General features: G+C 40.4%; 1 protein-coding gene across 5 annotated transcripts in view; it reads right to left on the minus strand.

Annotated features, from left to right (window-relative positions):
* SORCS1 (sortilin related VPS10 domain containing receptor 1) overlaps window positions 1-16,855 on the minus strand; it is a 576,630-nt gene that overhangs the window by 193,631 nt on the left and 366,144 nt on the right. For all 5 annotated transcript variants that reach the window (XM_059881921.1, XM_024985735.2, NM_001191207.2 and 2 more), the window contains 1 exon segment: window positions 7,206-7,364. In XM_059881921.1, coding sequence (XP_059737904.1) covers window positions 7,206-7,364 — 159 coding nt within the window.

The following is a 16,855-nucleotide window of genomic DNA, read 5'->3' on the forward strand; positions in this document are numbered from 1 at the left end:
AAGTAAGCTCACATAGCTACCAAAGAGCATAATTCTGTGTGTCCAAACCTTAGCCCTAATCGCTCATTTTAAAATGTCTATTTCTCCTAATTCTCGCAGCCTGTTTTTTCAAAGTTGGGAATAGATAGATCAATCTGCTTTATGTAGCAACTGAAAAATAATGATACAACCTGGTGAAACAAGTTAGCTAAGGTGAACACAGGCCTTCTGTGTTTGCATAGGATGACATTTCAGCTTGAGAATTTGTTTTATAAACAAGCATTGGGGTTGACATTTAGCAAGCTCCCTGGTTTCCAGTCTAATTGCCAGTTTTGTACTTGGATACTTAAATTACTAACATACTCAAGAGATTAGAAATCAGCTCTGACATTGGGAAATTTCAAGCACATGGAAATATTGCCAAAGCAGCATGGCATATAACACTGTACATATTTCTTATAAATAACTGAGTGCCTTTTTACTTAATGCAGTGCCTTAGGAAACGTGATGGCTTTAGGTAGGTATCAGTCTCCTAAGTGTATGTGCTCCTGCAGAAATCATTTGAATATCCCCCGGGGGCTGAATTTGAAGGATCTATTTATATTTTATTTCAATCTTGCCCTTTTGACATGAAAGGGCTGCTAGGTCTATTCAAAAACAAATAGAGTTGCTGTGAAGGCAAATACTTTAATATTTAATGGTGTACTGCTATTATAATCAATATTTTCTTAGGACCAAATATCGGGTTCTTGCTTGCTCCATTCATTCTGGTTCAATGGTACCTTTTAGTGACTAAGAGTATAGTCAACGTTGACTAAAGTGTCTATAACTTCTCGTATGTGGGGAAGACAATCCTGGATTACTGCTAAGGCAGCCTTGTGTCTATATCTCGTTGGGCCACACCAGGTGGCTCTCTCTCCTAGGTCTTTGAATAACCATGTGCCAGGCTCTGTGTTGAGTGTTTTGCATACATTATCTCAGCATCTTCAAACAGTCCTGTGAGCCAGGTACTATTATTACTTCCATTTCACAGTTGGAGAAACTCTAAAAGTTAAGTGACTTGCTGAAGGTCACACAGCCATTCGCAGGGCCTGACAGAGGAGAGAGCTGATGTTCCTGCCTCACTTGCTGTGCTTTCTATCACTGGTGAGAAACTAATATTACAGAGTTTTGGAAACTGCTGACATCTCTTGTCTTGTTGAGCAGTCATTATTTCCCAGGGAATTTCTAGCATTCAAAGCAGTTGTGATTAGCAATGGCCTCCTGTTAGTGCCCAGTCAGGAAAAGTAGAAAGGATTAAAATAAATAAAAGAAAGTGTTGTTTTTGTTTGTTTTTTAAGAAATACATATAAAACTGTTTAAATAAAAGTTCTGGACTCATATAAAGAAAGAAAAGAGAAAACTAAAAGCAGTTCTTTTAAAAATGTACTATTATGCAAGTTACTAAAATTCTATTGTATGTCCTCAAACATACTTGCAGTATAATTTTCCTTTTCTATCAATATATGATTTTACTCAAATTCAGTCTTCATTTATATAGAGAATGTCTCTGTTAATATTCAGGGTTTCAATTCTTTGTGAAAAGGGTGTCCTTATCAAAACACGTTCTCCTCCTTAACAGCTGTGTCTTTTGTATATCCTACACATATTTACCAAAATCCTGAAGGTGAGGCCACTCTGCAAGCCTGAAGATTTCTCATTTAATTCATAAACTTTGATAGTTTGTAATATAAAGGAGAACAGAGATTCTGAAAGCTCCCACATGGTATTACTTGGACTGTTGATTCATAGGGCTTAGGAACAAGTGAGACCATACAAACTCATGAATATTCTAGAACTGCCACTAAATGAACAGTGACCCACCAAACTGTCCTAAAGGTCTTGTCCTCCCTCCACAGAATTGATCACTTATTTGGATGCATTTTTTTTTTTTAATTCACAAAACAACCGAACACCTCCTGAAATAAAACTGACAGGAAGATCCACGAACAAGAGGAAAACAAAGATGATGAGAAAGATGGAGAAATAAGAAAAAAAAGTGATTTAGGGACTAATACAAGGCAGCAGATGAGGTTCACTTGCTCTGCACAGTTCTCTGCTTTAAGTTTTTGAGTTCGTTAAAAACAATTTACAAATATCACATTTCAAACAAAACAGAATTAATCCTCTCGAAAAACTCTGAAAAGTCTGATGACATCAGATGAGTCTTTCTTGGTGTCAAGAACAGTAGGCTGAAGCTGACCAAGACCCCCCACCTCGATCCACCCACCCTCCTAAATGCACACCTGCTCCCCAGTCTCCCACAGCCCAAACCCAGATGCTCCGTTCAGTCAGATTCCTGCTTGTCTGTGGAGGAACTGAGTTTGTGGCCTAGAAGGACATGGGCATCCACAGGGTGGGGAGAAGAAGCTGGCTGTAGAGGATGGGAGAAAAGTGATTCCTTCTGCTCATGGTCGGGGCAGCAGGTAGGTCTGCAAAGCTGCCCAAGGAAAGGGCCTTGCCAGTCTCAATAAGCCAAGCCAGAGGGTTTCTCCTCCCCAGCAACCAGGCAGTCTGAGCCCGGGGAGTGTTCACATTGATTTCACAACACTGCAGACCCTCCCCTGTACAAATCACTCCTCAGTGCAACCCCTAACAGACAGGCCTCGAGCCCAGCGCCCCAGGATGGTCAGCAGAACTGATTTAGATGCCTATTCTTACAAATTCCTATTTTTTCTTTCCTTTCAGTCACATCTGCGTCTTGTTTTCTCTCATTTCCAATGTTTCCCAACACATCATGTTTAGTGAGGTGTTTAAGACAGACTGAGAGATGCTGTTGGAGGCAATGTTTTATAGCAGAGTTTGTACACTAGTTTATTGCCAAATTAAAATAAAGATGTAATCTGGCAGACTCGGCCAGCTGCTAAGCCTTGCTTGGGTGGTTTCCTGCACTGAGGCAAGAGGAGGCAGGGAAACACGGAAGGAAGGGGAAGCTCTGTGTCCTTGTTTTCCTGGCTGCTCGGTTTCCAAATGCAAAGACACGAAAGCTATGAGCAGAATGTTTGGTCTGCCTACCACTTAATTACAGAAATAACAAATAAATAAAGGAGTGTGAGATGGTGGGTGCTTCTGGAATAAACACCTCAGAATTCTTCATGGCATCCACAGTGATTCACTGCTGGTTTGTAAGAAGCTGAAAGGGTGTGACTGTACGTGACGGGCTTACCTTGGCCCATTTGGCACAAACTTTCCATGATGTCTATAACACTTATTTTTCTGAAAAATCTCAGGGCTTTCGAAAGGCACAGCCTCATATTCAGAGGCCAGGGAATCTATCACCTGTGTCTAGACCACGGAAGTCCCCCAATAGGGCTTTTTAAGAAGGCAGGTTACTTCTTTTAGAGCTTCAATGGGTCTCAAGCCTTTTCTCTTCAATTATTCTAGTGGTGGCTGGAGAGTCACGTGCTCATTCAAGAAAACTTTTACCTTTTAGCAACCACCTAGATACTGAATATCACAGGTAGATTTCTTTATCTAAGAAAATATAAGAAAAAAGGCTAAAATATCAAAATATCCTGGTTTTATGGATTTCAAGGGCATTTGGCTATACACATTTCTCTCTGATTAAAAGCTTTTCTTTTTTTTTTAATCTGGCTTCCTATGGAATTGATGGCCAGTAAAACTCTATCTTGGGCCAGAAAGGACAATCTGTTCAACCAAACTCTTTCAAGTCCCTTAAAATGCTCACATCAAAAAACCTCCGCTGAGAGTCCAGACACTCAAGATGAGTTGCAGTCAGGGCAGAGCGCCGCGGCCCATATGGACTCTCTCCTGTGAGCCAGAGATCCAGACTGTGTCCTTGGGGCCCTCAAAGCCTCATTCACGGAAGGAGAAAGCAAGCCATGGCAGGAAAATAAGGGAAAAGTAAATGTGGCTGCATCTTCAAAAGAGGAAGTATGCTTCAAAAGTCTGACAGCCAACGATGGGAGAGAGGTGAGGAGGTCTGTGCACAGGGGAGCTCTAATGGAACTGCCACCTCTGTGCTTTCTAACCCAGTCTTTCACCACAGACTGATGGGAAATAGCACTCAGCAGAGTGAATCCCAGCACTTAAGCCACCATCTTTGCTGAGAGCTCTGCAGCAGCAGTGACTGTCAGACACAGTGATGAGCAATACTTACATGGAAGAATGAACGTTCCTGTTTCCAAAAGTCACTCACCTGCCAACACCGGCATGGGCCCCTCGCTGGGGCCTACTGCTGCCTCTCATTGGAGCTAAAAGCTCTGCGATTTGTGGGTGACTGACAGCTGCTATTTCCATATCACTGGCCCACTGGAGTGGCCACACATCTTCTCCACTTGACTTTAGGCCAACTCCACCAGCTCATCGGATGACTGCACCCCAATCCCCTCATTGTTAATGGACCACTTCTCATTCTGTGATTCAAATCCTGGCATATGGAGCCCTTACCCAACCCCTACTTCTGTTAGTGGGTTTCTCATAATTCTTTGTTCCCAGGATCATCTCTCCTTCCTTCTCCTCTAGAGAAACAGAGCTTAGCAGATAGGCTGGCTTCCACCCCTTTGGTGATATCTCCAGACATCACCATCCATTCAGTAGAACTCTACTAAGTTTTATACTCAGATTCCAGTTGCCTAACTTAAACATGTGATACTAATGACTGTTTTCCCCTTTGGGGAAAAATCTTCTCAGATTTTTGATTTGTCAGCTACATAGAGAACAAAGACTGTTAAGGCTTCCTCTACCTATAAAATGACAGAATTCATTCGATCTGGTCCAGACCAAGAATTCAATGATATCACCCTAACTGGTCTTGGTTTTGACCTCATATTGCCTCAGTTCATCGTAATTCTACTGCCAGGTTAATTTTTTGTAATCTATAGCTCTGAACACATAAATCCACTGACCAAAATGTTCAAAAGGCTCCTAATTGGAAAAACAAGAATTATTTTTCCTAACAGTCTAAACAGTTAAAAAAAAAAAAAAGATTGGGTCCAGGAGTACATGCATAATTAACTTTCCATAATTTCAGTTTCAGCCAAATCAACATATTCATGATCCTGTTAACATGAGTTTTCTAACTATACAAACTTACATTATTGTTTATGACATTCCTCTTGTGTAAAGTGTGCCTCTCCAAAAAAAGAAATATGACATATTCATTAAAGTCCAGGTGAAATCATTTTATAAGACCTCCATCTCCTAAACTTTGGGCTGCCAGTTTCATAGAATCCATCCAGCTAACTCTGATTGGGTTTCTACTATGTGTGAATGAAGGCTCTCTCTGCCTTGTTAGTCCGTCTTAGACTACTGAACTCATGTGTGTTTATTTTCTTCCCCTAGGTTGACCAAATGCTTCTCGATATAGCTATTTTATACCAACAATGCACCACACTGAGCACGTAAAACAGAGCCTAATCTTTTTTCAGTCTCAGTGGAAGTGCACCTGCAATTATAAGTACCCACACAAACACATTTTAAGGCAAAGAAGGCTGACCCCAAGTTCCATACATTGGCTGAGTAGGGCTCCCACACGCCCTAACTCTCCAAGGTAATTCACTCTGCCACTGCCGTCATGGGGCCGCTGTCTGAAGTGCTGGCACATGAAGGGTTACATTTTTGGCCTTTTCTTCCAACACAACTGCAAAGATGCAGAGTTTTCACTCAGCCAGGTGAATCTGGCCCTCACTGTGCCTCTGGCATCAGGGGAAAATTAACCAACTGTCAAATACAATACAAAAGCCCAGTGGATTAAATGTCTAATACTCTGTGTTCCGAGCTGCTCAGCTTTGCCTCTGGTAACTGCACCATCCTGTACCAAATGCATGGTGGCTTGACTCCAGGAACGCAATTGTACATTCTGCTGAAAGGGGAGCCAGGCTGCTCAAGAGGAAAAAATACTCATTGCAAATCTTTTCTATTTTTAGGCTAATGTGATTTTATTTGGCAGTAAGGGCAGCATGAATAAAACTCCAATCCTAAGAATTTTAATTTGCCTCCTCAAAAAATGCTCATGTCGCTTAGAGACCTTGAAAAATTGCTAGTATCATTCCTCTCTCGTCAGGAAGAACCCCCACATGTCTATACCAGTCCAGATGGATAAAATCCTCAAACACCCTCCTCACTCAGCTAAGTCCAGTATTTCTTTAAATATATGTCCTTTGTAACTTACAAGTCCTCTAAAGAGAATGTTCAGAATGACCTCACTGAACCATGCATTTCACAAAAAGCGTTCCAATATTTTAGCTATGTTCTTTTTGACTTTTTTTTTTTTAGGTTTTCTCTCACATTTGCCTCTGTATATTTTGTTTCTTCTAATTCTAATCTGATTGTATTTGCTCTTGTCAGCCTTATAGTCTACCTGAAAATGTAAGTTCCTTAAAAGCAGGGGCTATATGTATTTTATAACTGTAGCCTGCTAGGCTTCTCTGTCCATGGAATTCTCAAGCAAGAATACTGGAGTGGGTAGCCATCCCTTCTCCAGGTGATCTTCCTGACTCAGGGATCGAACATGAGTCTCCTGCATTGCAGGTGAATTCTCTAACATTTGAGTCACTAAAGAAGCCCAACTGCAGTACAGAGTACATGATATATTTTACAGTATTTATCCCATAAAATACATATACATATTGCCATGCACTTGCATATACACATAAATATACAATAAACATAACATGCTTATAACATACAATTGCATAACATCGATCAATGCCTTCTTAAAAAATAGACTTATCCTTCAGCCTAACCACCAAGAGAAGAAAAGTCCTGGATTACCTGATTATGAATGTCATCTATGTACATTTCTGTCACTATTTTAACAAGTCGCCAGCTATTGCTCTTAACTCTTTCAGAGCCATCCTGCCCTTTAAGGCTCTGAGAAAACCTATGGGGTCCTTTACAAACATGATTATATCTCACACGCACAAAACTGTCTCAGATTTCATGGGGGTCTGGGGCTGTTGATGGACTGAAACTTCCAGGTAAGAACTGCTTCTCCACAACATCTTCCTGGTCTAGCTTTTCCTTTGCATGCTGTTTCAGACATTTGCACAGCTCAGACAAGCAGCCTGAGATCCACATTCCTGCTCCTTGCCCCACTGGCATAGGGGTCAAGCGCCTGCACATAACAAGCCTGACCACTGAGAAGAAATACAGAGATGACTAAGTGGTTGTTGTTCCCTAGGACAACCATGCACCACTGTCTCGAGCAAGGTGATCACACTCACCTTTTGGTCTTGGCTGTATGCCAGAATCCAGTCCTCTTGTTTGGGGTGGAAAAGTAAGCTCTGGATGTAAAAGTTCAGCCGGTATTTTTGATAGGTTGCCCCTTCATCCGAGCTGATCAGTAAACTGCTCTCAATCTCTGGGTCTGTGAGCAACATAATCTGTGGCAGATTATGGGAAAGAAAAGAAGAGAAAAGTAAATTTACAAAGCTTAAAGATGAGCTAAATTTTTGACAAGAAAGGGAAAAGGAGCAGGTGAAGAACAATTGCCCAAACAATGACCTTGAATGTCAGGGTCACTCTCCTGCCTTGGACCAAGGTCATCAAAATGTTTTCACCAAGAAATGAAAGCGACAGGACAAGTTGAAAGCAGAGGTTGGAGTGGGTGGGGGGTGGTGGGTGAGAAGAAATGGAGGAGTGAGTTTTCTTTCCTCCCATAGGGCTCCTTGACCCCCTCCCCAAATGTTATTTCCTTAATCTGAAATATTTTCTATTATTCTCCTGATCTCAACCCTCCTTCCTTCGAGCCCTGTCTAGTCTCCATTTGGGGGGATGAGAGAGCAAGACTTGTCACTGGTATTTGTGAGAAAGGTGGAAAGGAATACCAACAGGAATAGGATTGGAGTCCATTAGATCGTTCTCTTATTACAAGCCCTTCTTGATAGGGCCCACATGGGTTCTCACTGACAAGATGGCTCATTATGTTGACCTTGCAAACAAAGAATAAATCACAGTGATCCTTGAGACTGACCAAATTGCCCAAATGGCATCCTGTTACCTCACTGGTGCCTATCTTCTCAAAGCTGATAGACCACCAGATTCCAGACCTCTGGCTACGTGACCATTCCTTTAGAGAATTTTTCATTGGTGGGGACTCCGTCAGAAAGGAGGATGCTGGTTCTCCTTAAGGGCCAGTCACCCTCTCTTTTCCCTCTAATAAATTTTCCTTTTCTTGCCTGACTGCCCGGCTCGCTCTCTTTCTCTGCACTCGCCTTACACTTCTATTCATATTAACAATGTCCCACATCATCCTGCCTTTAGCCTGGTTTTCTGACTCTTGAGTCAAAGGCTGTGTATTCAAATGCCTTCTCTGAGTATTTATTTGTTGTCTATATACTTTCTTTAGAAAATAAACTCCATGAGAATAGTGATACTTGACATTTCTCTGGTTTTATCCCCGACAGGTACATTCCCAGCAGCTAGAATGAGGTCCAGCATATATTATATACTCAATAGATATTTACCAAATTAATGAACATGAGTTAAAGGGATTGATGAAAAGAGTTTTCAGAGTAGTCACAAAGACTTAGAAAGATGCTCAGAGCAGTTTGAACAGATATAAATGGAAGTTCCATGGAAAAAAAAAGTCATTGAATGCCCTCTCCATCTTTAGCCTTTGACACCAGAATACACTAGACCCATGTAAAAAGTCACAGCTCCAGAGGCTTGGGATTTTCTCCTTTTGAGGGTTAACCTTGGCCACAGCAGTGTGAAGAATCCACAATGGGAGCAAGATGAGGAGCTGCCCTGTAAACTTCTTTTTATTCTCTCATTTTCTGCCTCTAGGAATGTGATAAGCACCTCATTCCAGACTCTGCAGGTTGCCCTTCACTCAAAGTGCGCACCTAACGCCTCCAGACAGGTGGCCTTAATGCTACCCATGGACTTCTTCCCCATCAACTTATTAATTGGCACTCTCCGAGTTTGGTTCAGAGAGGCATGAAAGATGTGCTTAATGTGTGGCCGTATGAAGAGAAACCTCAGCAGCCGAGGGTTTAAAGATTACCAGCTGAGGATGCTGCATTCCAGGGAAACCAGAGACAGAGAAAGAAAAAAAAAAGAAAGAAAGAAAAAACTAGAGCCCTGTCATAAAAGAGCTGAGTGTCAGGCAAACACACAGGGCTTTCTCAGGCATTGGAGGCAATCATATTAAAACCTCAAGATAGTGTCATCTTCCAAAGACGTGTCCTGTCACGGCAAATGGTACATAAGGACCGCACACCAGACACACTCAGCTGGAATGTGTTTATATAATCAAGGATGGATTTCAGGTTCCTTGCTGTTTTTCTCCCTGCCCTTCTTGAAGAGGGGAACGGGATGTGGTGGAATGAGCGGAACGCCAAGGCTGTCAGCCCCTGTCTGGACAAGTTGGAGAGCGCACACAAAACTGGAGACTAATTGCCTCTCATCCTATGTTCCAGTGAAGCCACTGTCCATCGAACAGAAATCCTGACAAAGTTATAGGTTTCTCTGTCTTGCAGTCACCAAGCAGACAGTGTTCCCCCTTTGGATGGCTGGTGTGGAACCAGCAGATAATCTGCTAAGTACAAACTCCTGTGGCATCATTAAAGTCTATTGTATGCATTAAGCAAGGAGGATCAGATGGTTCCTAAATTCACAAGAATATTTCCAGGTGATTTCCTATTTACTGACACATAAAAGCTGTCATTTTCTAAATAACAAATAAGTCATCAAATGATCATATTGCTTTGTGTCTCCAACCACAATTAACAATAATATATAACAGCCTTTTGCACTACTGCCAGCAAGTAATTTCCATGATAATATGAAGAGGTTCAATTTTATAGAACATCTATTGTCTCAGGCAAGGTGATTTTCCCCCTCTGATTTTCTATTTCTCTGTAAAGCAGAATATGTTTTACTCTCTTCCCACGAGTGTGGATCCCACCACCTGCTTCTCTTGGCAGACTACTTCATCAAAATAAAAACCCTGGGCCTACAGAATATACTGATATCAAGTTGCTTTTTATTTATCATTTATTTAGAATATTTTGATACTCATTTATGCTCTGAGTCATCTGTATGAGATATTCTGTATCCAAGTAACGGGATGGGAGAGGTAAAATGATGCAAATATTTTCAAACATATGGATATTTAATATTAAATAAAACTGCTGGCTTCTGTGTTTTTCTCCTGGGTGTGAAAAATATGTAGGTCAAAATCTCATAATTTCTATACATTCTTACATAAAACCCTCTGTTTGGGAACTTGACACTTCAGATATTATAGAAGATGTCAGGAGATCCCTCTATAAGAATTTTAGATATATCTGCACTACACAAACTTTCCAATGGTTCCTCTTTCATATCTCTGCTTCAATTTACTCAAAACAAACAGGTCAGTCTAGATCCATTTTTATTTAGTCATTTTTATTGCAAAAACAATTTTGTAAAACTGCCAGTAGAATTCAAAATAAGTGAAAAATGCATTGACCCTATCCCTTCAACAAGTTAAATTATGTTTGTGCCCCCTTCTACTACTTCTATATCCACAGCTACATATCATATCATGGATTGAATTTTTCATTGTTTTCCTTTTTTTCATTTAGTATTATTACCTATATTCATTTCTACCTGAACAATAAAATTACAAATGCATATACACGTTAATTAATACACACCACTGTATACAATGTATTTCAATTAGTTAATCACAACCTTCAACACAATTAGGTTACAACTGACTCAGTGGTTGAACCATAGAAAGCACCTGATGAATTATTAACTGGATTCAGTTCAGTTCAGTTCAGTCACTCAGTCGTGTCTGACTCTTTCTGACCCCATGCACTGCAGCACGCCAGGCCTCCCTGTCCATCACCAACTCCCAGAGCCTACTCAAACTCATGTCCATCACGTTGGTGATGCCATCCAACCATCTCATCCTCTGCTTCCCCTTCTCCTCCCACCTTCAATCTTTCCCAGAATCAGGATCTTTTTCAATGAGTCAGTTCTTTGCATCAGGTGGCCAAAGTATTGGAGTTTCAGCTTGAGTGCTTCCAATGAATATTCAGGACTGATTTCCTTTAGGATGGACTGGTTGGATCTCCTTGCAGTCCAAGGGACTCTCAAGTCTTCTCCAACGCCACAGTTCAAAAGCATCAATTCTTTGCCGCTCAGCTTTCTTTATAGTCCAACTCTCACATCCATACATGACTATTGGAAAAACCATAGCTTTGACTAGACGGACCTTTGTTGGCAAAGTAATGTCTCTGCTTTTAATATGCTGTCTAGATTGGTCATGTCTTTTCTGCCAAGGAGCAAGCGTCTTTTAATTTCATGGCTGCAGTCACCGTCTACAGTGATTTGGGAGCCTAAAAAAATAAAGTCTGTCATTGTTTCCATTGTTTCCCCATCTACTTGCCATGAAGTGATGGGACTGGATGCCATGATCTTAGTTTTCTGAATGTTGAGTTTTAAGCCAACTTTTTCATTAACAGGATTAGTGGAATCTTATTATTTCAGTCTTCAAATTAGGATCCTTCAGTAATTATATTTCCAACGAGTTCAGGTTTGTTCTGTCATTTTGTAGGTTATGAAAATTAAATATGTTAATAAGCAAACAAAGAATTTAAGTAAGATCTAAATAGAAAATGTCTAACCCATTTGAGAAAAAAGGATACAGTGTAAGTAATAAGTGTGATCCAATCGTTAGATGTAAATGATGCCATTTACAGATAAAGTCCTATCTTCTCAAGAAGGTATTCTACTAGGAAATATTATCAAAATAGTAACTTCAAATTAGTGACTATTCTTCAAAAAATAATCAATTATATTCCTTAAATGTGGTCAGTGATCCCTGTTTTTGTCAGTTTACATTGGTTCTTTACCTTCCTTTGGCTCTTCCTATTAGTTTGAATAATAATGTTTTGCTATGTTTAATCCTCTACATATGATATGTAGAGTGATATGATCTGAGTGATAGAACTCTAAAAGACCTCTATAAAAGGCATGACTCCAAAGTCAACAGGATTCCTGAAGTGAGCTCTCTAAAAGGAGGACTTATTTGCTTAGCATAAAGCTTGATCCATAGTAGGTCCATACATCTTTGTAAATGAACAATGAATGAGTCCTCTGTGTCCTTGGATCCCTGTGCCATTGAGAGTTTGAGTCTCTTAAACAAGTCCCTGCTTTCTACTTGGAAGCAAAGAGGGTAGAGACATCAGGAAGAGTCTGTCTTTAATAGGAAAGTAATTAGTCTGTTCAGATCAGCCCATTAGTGATTAGAACCAGTTCACTCATGCCTTGGAGGGCGCACTGCATGCATTACAACTATAGACGAACTACTTTCTACAGCAAGTCAATAATGGCGACAAGGGCTTACACCACCCAACGCTAAGCAATCATTCATCAGCCACTTCAGGGGGAAAGAAGAGACTGTGTGTGCTTTTCCCAGAGGTGACAAATGAACATGAAATGCAAGTTATAGATTTCAAATATGTCACTTCTCTCTTTTTTTGATATTAGTCCCCCTGAAAGCTCAGTGTCATCAAAAACTAAATGTCTCTGTGACTTGCTCCAGATTCAACTTATGGCTACATGATGTACTTCTACAAAAGGTTGCCTCGCAGCTTTCTGATCCTTCCAAGCGTCTACTCAGGACATTCCTAAGGAACGTCCTCCTATTTTGCTCACCCGATTCTTTTCCTAGGTGTATGTTGTTCTTAGATTTGCATCATATACCTGTTAAGGCAGCATGGAGTTAATAAGAGGCAGCTGGAGAAGGAAATGGCTACTCACTCCCATATTCTTGCCTGGAGGATTCCACGGGCTACAGTCCATGGGGTCGAAGAGTCAGCCATGACTGAGTGCCTAACAGACACTCACAACCACTAGGCATGTATGTTTCCCCACCATTTCCTTGGTCCTTAAGCAAAGAGTATTTATTTTATATGCTGTTCACTATTCATTTGCTTGTTTGTCACTCCCTTGCTGTTCATAGTAGAACCAAGAAGAGGGAGTGCACCGGTGTCATCTGTTTCTTTGCCCAAGGCTTACTCAGATCCAGATGCCCATGTCACAGGTGCACAATAAATAATTTCCATAGTGATAATGACAATGACCAAGAATAATAGCAATGGCAGTGATTGGGCACTCTAGTTATCTAGCCACTCTATTCAAACAAAAATCTATAAAATAGTGTAAGAGGCTATTTGCAAACCTCTGGCTCCAGTTTAAAAAACAAATTAAGTGAAATGTAATCAGAGCAAGTGAATAATAGGTTGGCCAATGTGGATGGATGAGTTGAGGGTGAGAGCAACAAGTGCTTAGCAACTGGCAGCTGTTTAGAGGACGGTATTAAAGAAAGTCATACAGGCTTCCAACATGACTCGTGAAACATAAATGACAGGAGCATACACAATAGTGAGAAAAGGAGAGGAAAGTGATGAAAAAGAAAAAGGTTTAATCAAGTAAACACTGTCAGAAGTGAGTCTGTAGAAAGATGGACCCAGCAAGCAAATACTCGATATGAGTCCCACTCTCACCCTCTCCCATGAACTCAGCAAAGCTCAGCTCACGTTCCTTAACCCACCCATGTTCATTAACACAAGGGAGAGTCATCCAATACTAAAAGGCCAAGAGACCACTTGAGCAATAGATCAGCTTCCTGTGACCTGCAGTATGGATTCAATGAAATTGCAGAGAAACTTTTTCATTGTATTCTTTAAGTTTACTTTTAAGCTATTTTTTTCTTTAATGAAGTCTTTTTACTTTAATAAAGACTTTGATGTCTCAGGGGGGATAAAGGGGGTTTTCGAGAAGTGTATCCAACAAGTTCAGCCCTTCATACTTCTCTTAATCGAAGACCTACTACTTATTATGTAATGATAGCAATAATTCATTCAGCACTCATTTTGCCAAACCCCGTGAGGTACACAGAAGAGTAAGATTCACCAGTAATAAAATATGTGTTATACTTCTTGGAAGACAATTCAAGAAAGAAAGTTTATAGAAGACTGCTTCTGATTCTCTTGGGACTACAGACAACAACCCTCTCTTCTGAGCTAACTCAGACAATCTCAAACTAAAATACACCATTTCACTGTGAGACTATGCTCCCACTGCTATGCCCCTCTGCATGCACAGAGGAAGGCTGGTATGCAGGTCTGAAGGTGGGGAGCCTGAACCACACGCTTGTTTTCCACAAGAAGCGCCACGACCAAATCCTAAACATGCCCCTTGTCAATGTTGCTGTGGATGTGTGCACTTCCTCAGAAAAGAGAAAGAAGGTGAGTTCAGTGAATCCCATTCATGCCATGAGAAGAAGAAAAAACAAACCATAATGTGACAAACCAATAATCACAATGTCTCATGACCCCTAACCGCAAAGGCAGATTTGAGTTTCATTTCTGCCATATTGGTTAAGCCATTTTTAAGAGCTCACTATTCAATCTCATTCTGAGCCTCCATTTCAGCATTGAGGGTAGGGATACTACACACAAGTTTACATTCACTGAACATGTGCTATGTACCACACCCTCCACTAAACTTTTAAAACACAGTACCAGTACCTCATTAGACTGTTAAAATACTTCAGACAGATATTATGTGCATGTGACAGATGAGGAAAGGAGGCTTTGAGGAATGAGGTGATTTGTGCAAGGGCACACAGCTAATCAGTGGTAAAACTGTTTATGGGGTCAAATAAGCCCATCTGTGTGAAAGCAAAGTTGAGTTTTGCACCAATGTTACCATTAGTACTTCACAAAGAATGTCACATTTAGTACTGAATGTTCAGATAAAATAAAATGGTCAAGTTCAAAAAAGAAAGAAAAAAACCTTGTATTACAAATATCTCATGACAATATTGTGTAGATGGGAAGAAGGATGGGACAATAAGGGACCAGGACTTAAATACTGGAGTTTCAATAACAAGATGATTGGTAAGATATTCTTGAAAAAATATAGAAAATTTGGGGAGGGGCTTTAAATATAAATCTACTGAAGCAAAATGCCCAGTCCTGGCTCGCACTCAGATATTTTACAATGGTGCTGGCCTCCTTTATTCTTCAGCATCACTCCTCCATAGAAATGGATTTATGCTTTATTAGAATAATGGGTGAAAAAATAAATTATAGAAATGGTCAAAAAAGCCCTGATCGAATGACAGTACAGCTTGTTCTCAAAAAAGTTTACGCTAAAAGCCAATAAAAACCATTACAATGTAATGTAATTTTCTTCACAAACAGACCCTAAGTCTAATTGGCATTTTAAAAATAAACTACCTTTGCTGGAGGGAGAAATTGCTATTATCATGCTAAGGGTATAGTAGAGCATGAGAACTATTCACTGATGCTAAGTATTGTGTCATCTACTTTTTTTAAAGGTATTTTAAAGGAAAAGAATGATGTAAAAATTTGAGAGACATTTTTATTTTTGCAGTCACTATGGAGACTGATTAAATACCTTGAGAATATTTGCGTCAACTTAAAAAACCGCAGCATTATCCATAGCCTCAGCTCAAACTCAATCAGAATACACTTCCATGGTCATTACAAGTCCCAGAGTAACTTCTCTCTTAAATCCCCAAAGATCTATGAATGGCAAAAGGTCACATCATTTTAAAATGTTAGCTGCTATCAGAGGGAGCCGTGATGCTGGGAGAAATGGACATTCATCTTCTTTGCTCATGGGAAACTTTACAAGAAATGATGTTCATTTAATGATAAGAAATCTTTTTATTCCACTAGAAATGATAAAGGAGAAGGAGATGGAGAGAAAGAGCAAGAAGAGAAGCTATCAGTATATTTTAACATTGATTTAGGTGAGAGACACACCATTTGGGGTAAAATCTCTTAAACTGCATTTGATTTTAGAGTTTGAATAAATGTCAAGTTGAAAATCAGGAGAATGAGAGGAAGAGCCAATAGGAATGAATCCACTCTGAAAATCAGTGAACAGATTCTTCATCCTTTGCACATCAAGGGTCATCATCCTCAGGGGTATGGTTAATTTTATTTACTTGTGTTAATGTTTCATGGTAAGCAGACAAATATACCAGGGTGTACTGGGGAAGATTAATGAAGTCTCAGACACATGTTCAGTTCAGTTCAGTTCAGTCGTTCAGTCGTGTCCAACTCTTTGCACCCTATGAACCACAGCATGCCAGGCTTCCTTGTCCATCACCAACTCCCAGAGTTCACCCAAACCCATGTCCACTGAGTCGGTGATGCCATCCAACTATCTCATCCTTTGTCATCACCTTCTCTTACTGCCCTCAATCTTTCCCAGAATCAGGGTCTATTTCAAATCAGTCAGCTCTTCGCATCAGGTGTCCAAAGTATTGGAGTTTCAGCTTCAACATCAGTCCTACCAATGAACACCCAGGACTGATCTCCTTTAGGATGGACTGGTTGGACCTCCGTGAAGTCTAAGGGACTCTCAAGAGTCTTCTCCAACACCACAATTCTTCAGTGCTCAGCTTTCTTTACAGTCCAACTTTCACATCCATACCTGACCACTGGAAAAACCATAGCCTTGACTAGATGGACCTTTGTTGAACAAATAACCTCTGCTTTTCAATAAGTTGTCTAGGCTGGTTATAACTTTCCTTCTAAGGAGTAAGCGTCTTTTAATTTCATGCCTGCAATAACCATCTGCAGTGATTTTGGAGCCCAGAAAAATAAAGTCAGCCACTGTTTCCAATGTTTCCCCATCTATTTCCCATGAAGTGATGGGACCAGATGCCATGATCTTCATTTTCTGAATGTTGAGCTTTAAGCCAACTTTTTCACTCTCCTCTTTCACTTTCATCAAGAGGCTCTTTAGTTCCTCTTCATTTTCTGCCAGAAGGGTGATGTCATCTGCATATCTGAGGTTATTGATATTTCTCCTGGCAATTTATATTCCAGCT

The sequence above is a fragment of the Bos taurus genome, chromosome 26, assembly GCF_002263795.3.
Source record: "Bos taurus isolate L1 Dominette 01449 registration number 42190680 breed Hereford chromosome 26, ARS-UCD2.0, whole genome shotgun sequence".
Lineage (NCBI taxonomy): Eukaryota > Metazoa > Chordata > Mammalia > Artiodactyla > Bovidae > Bos > Bos taurus.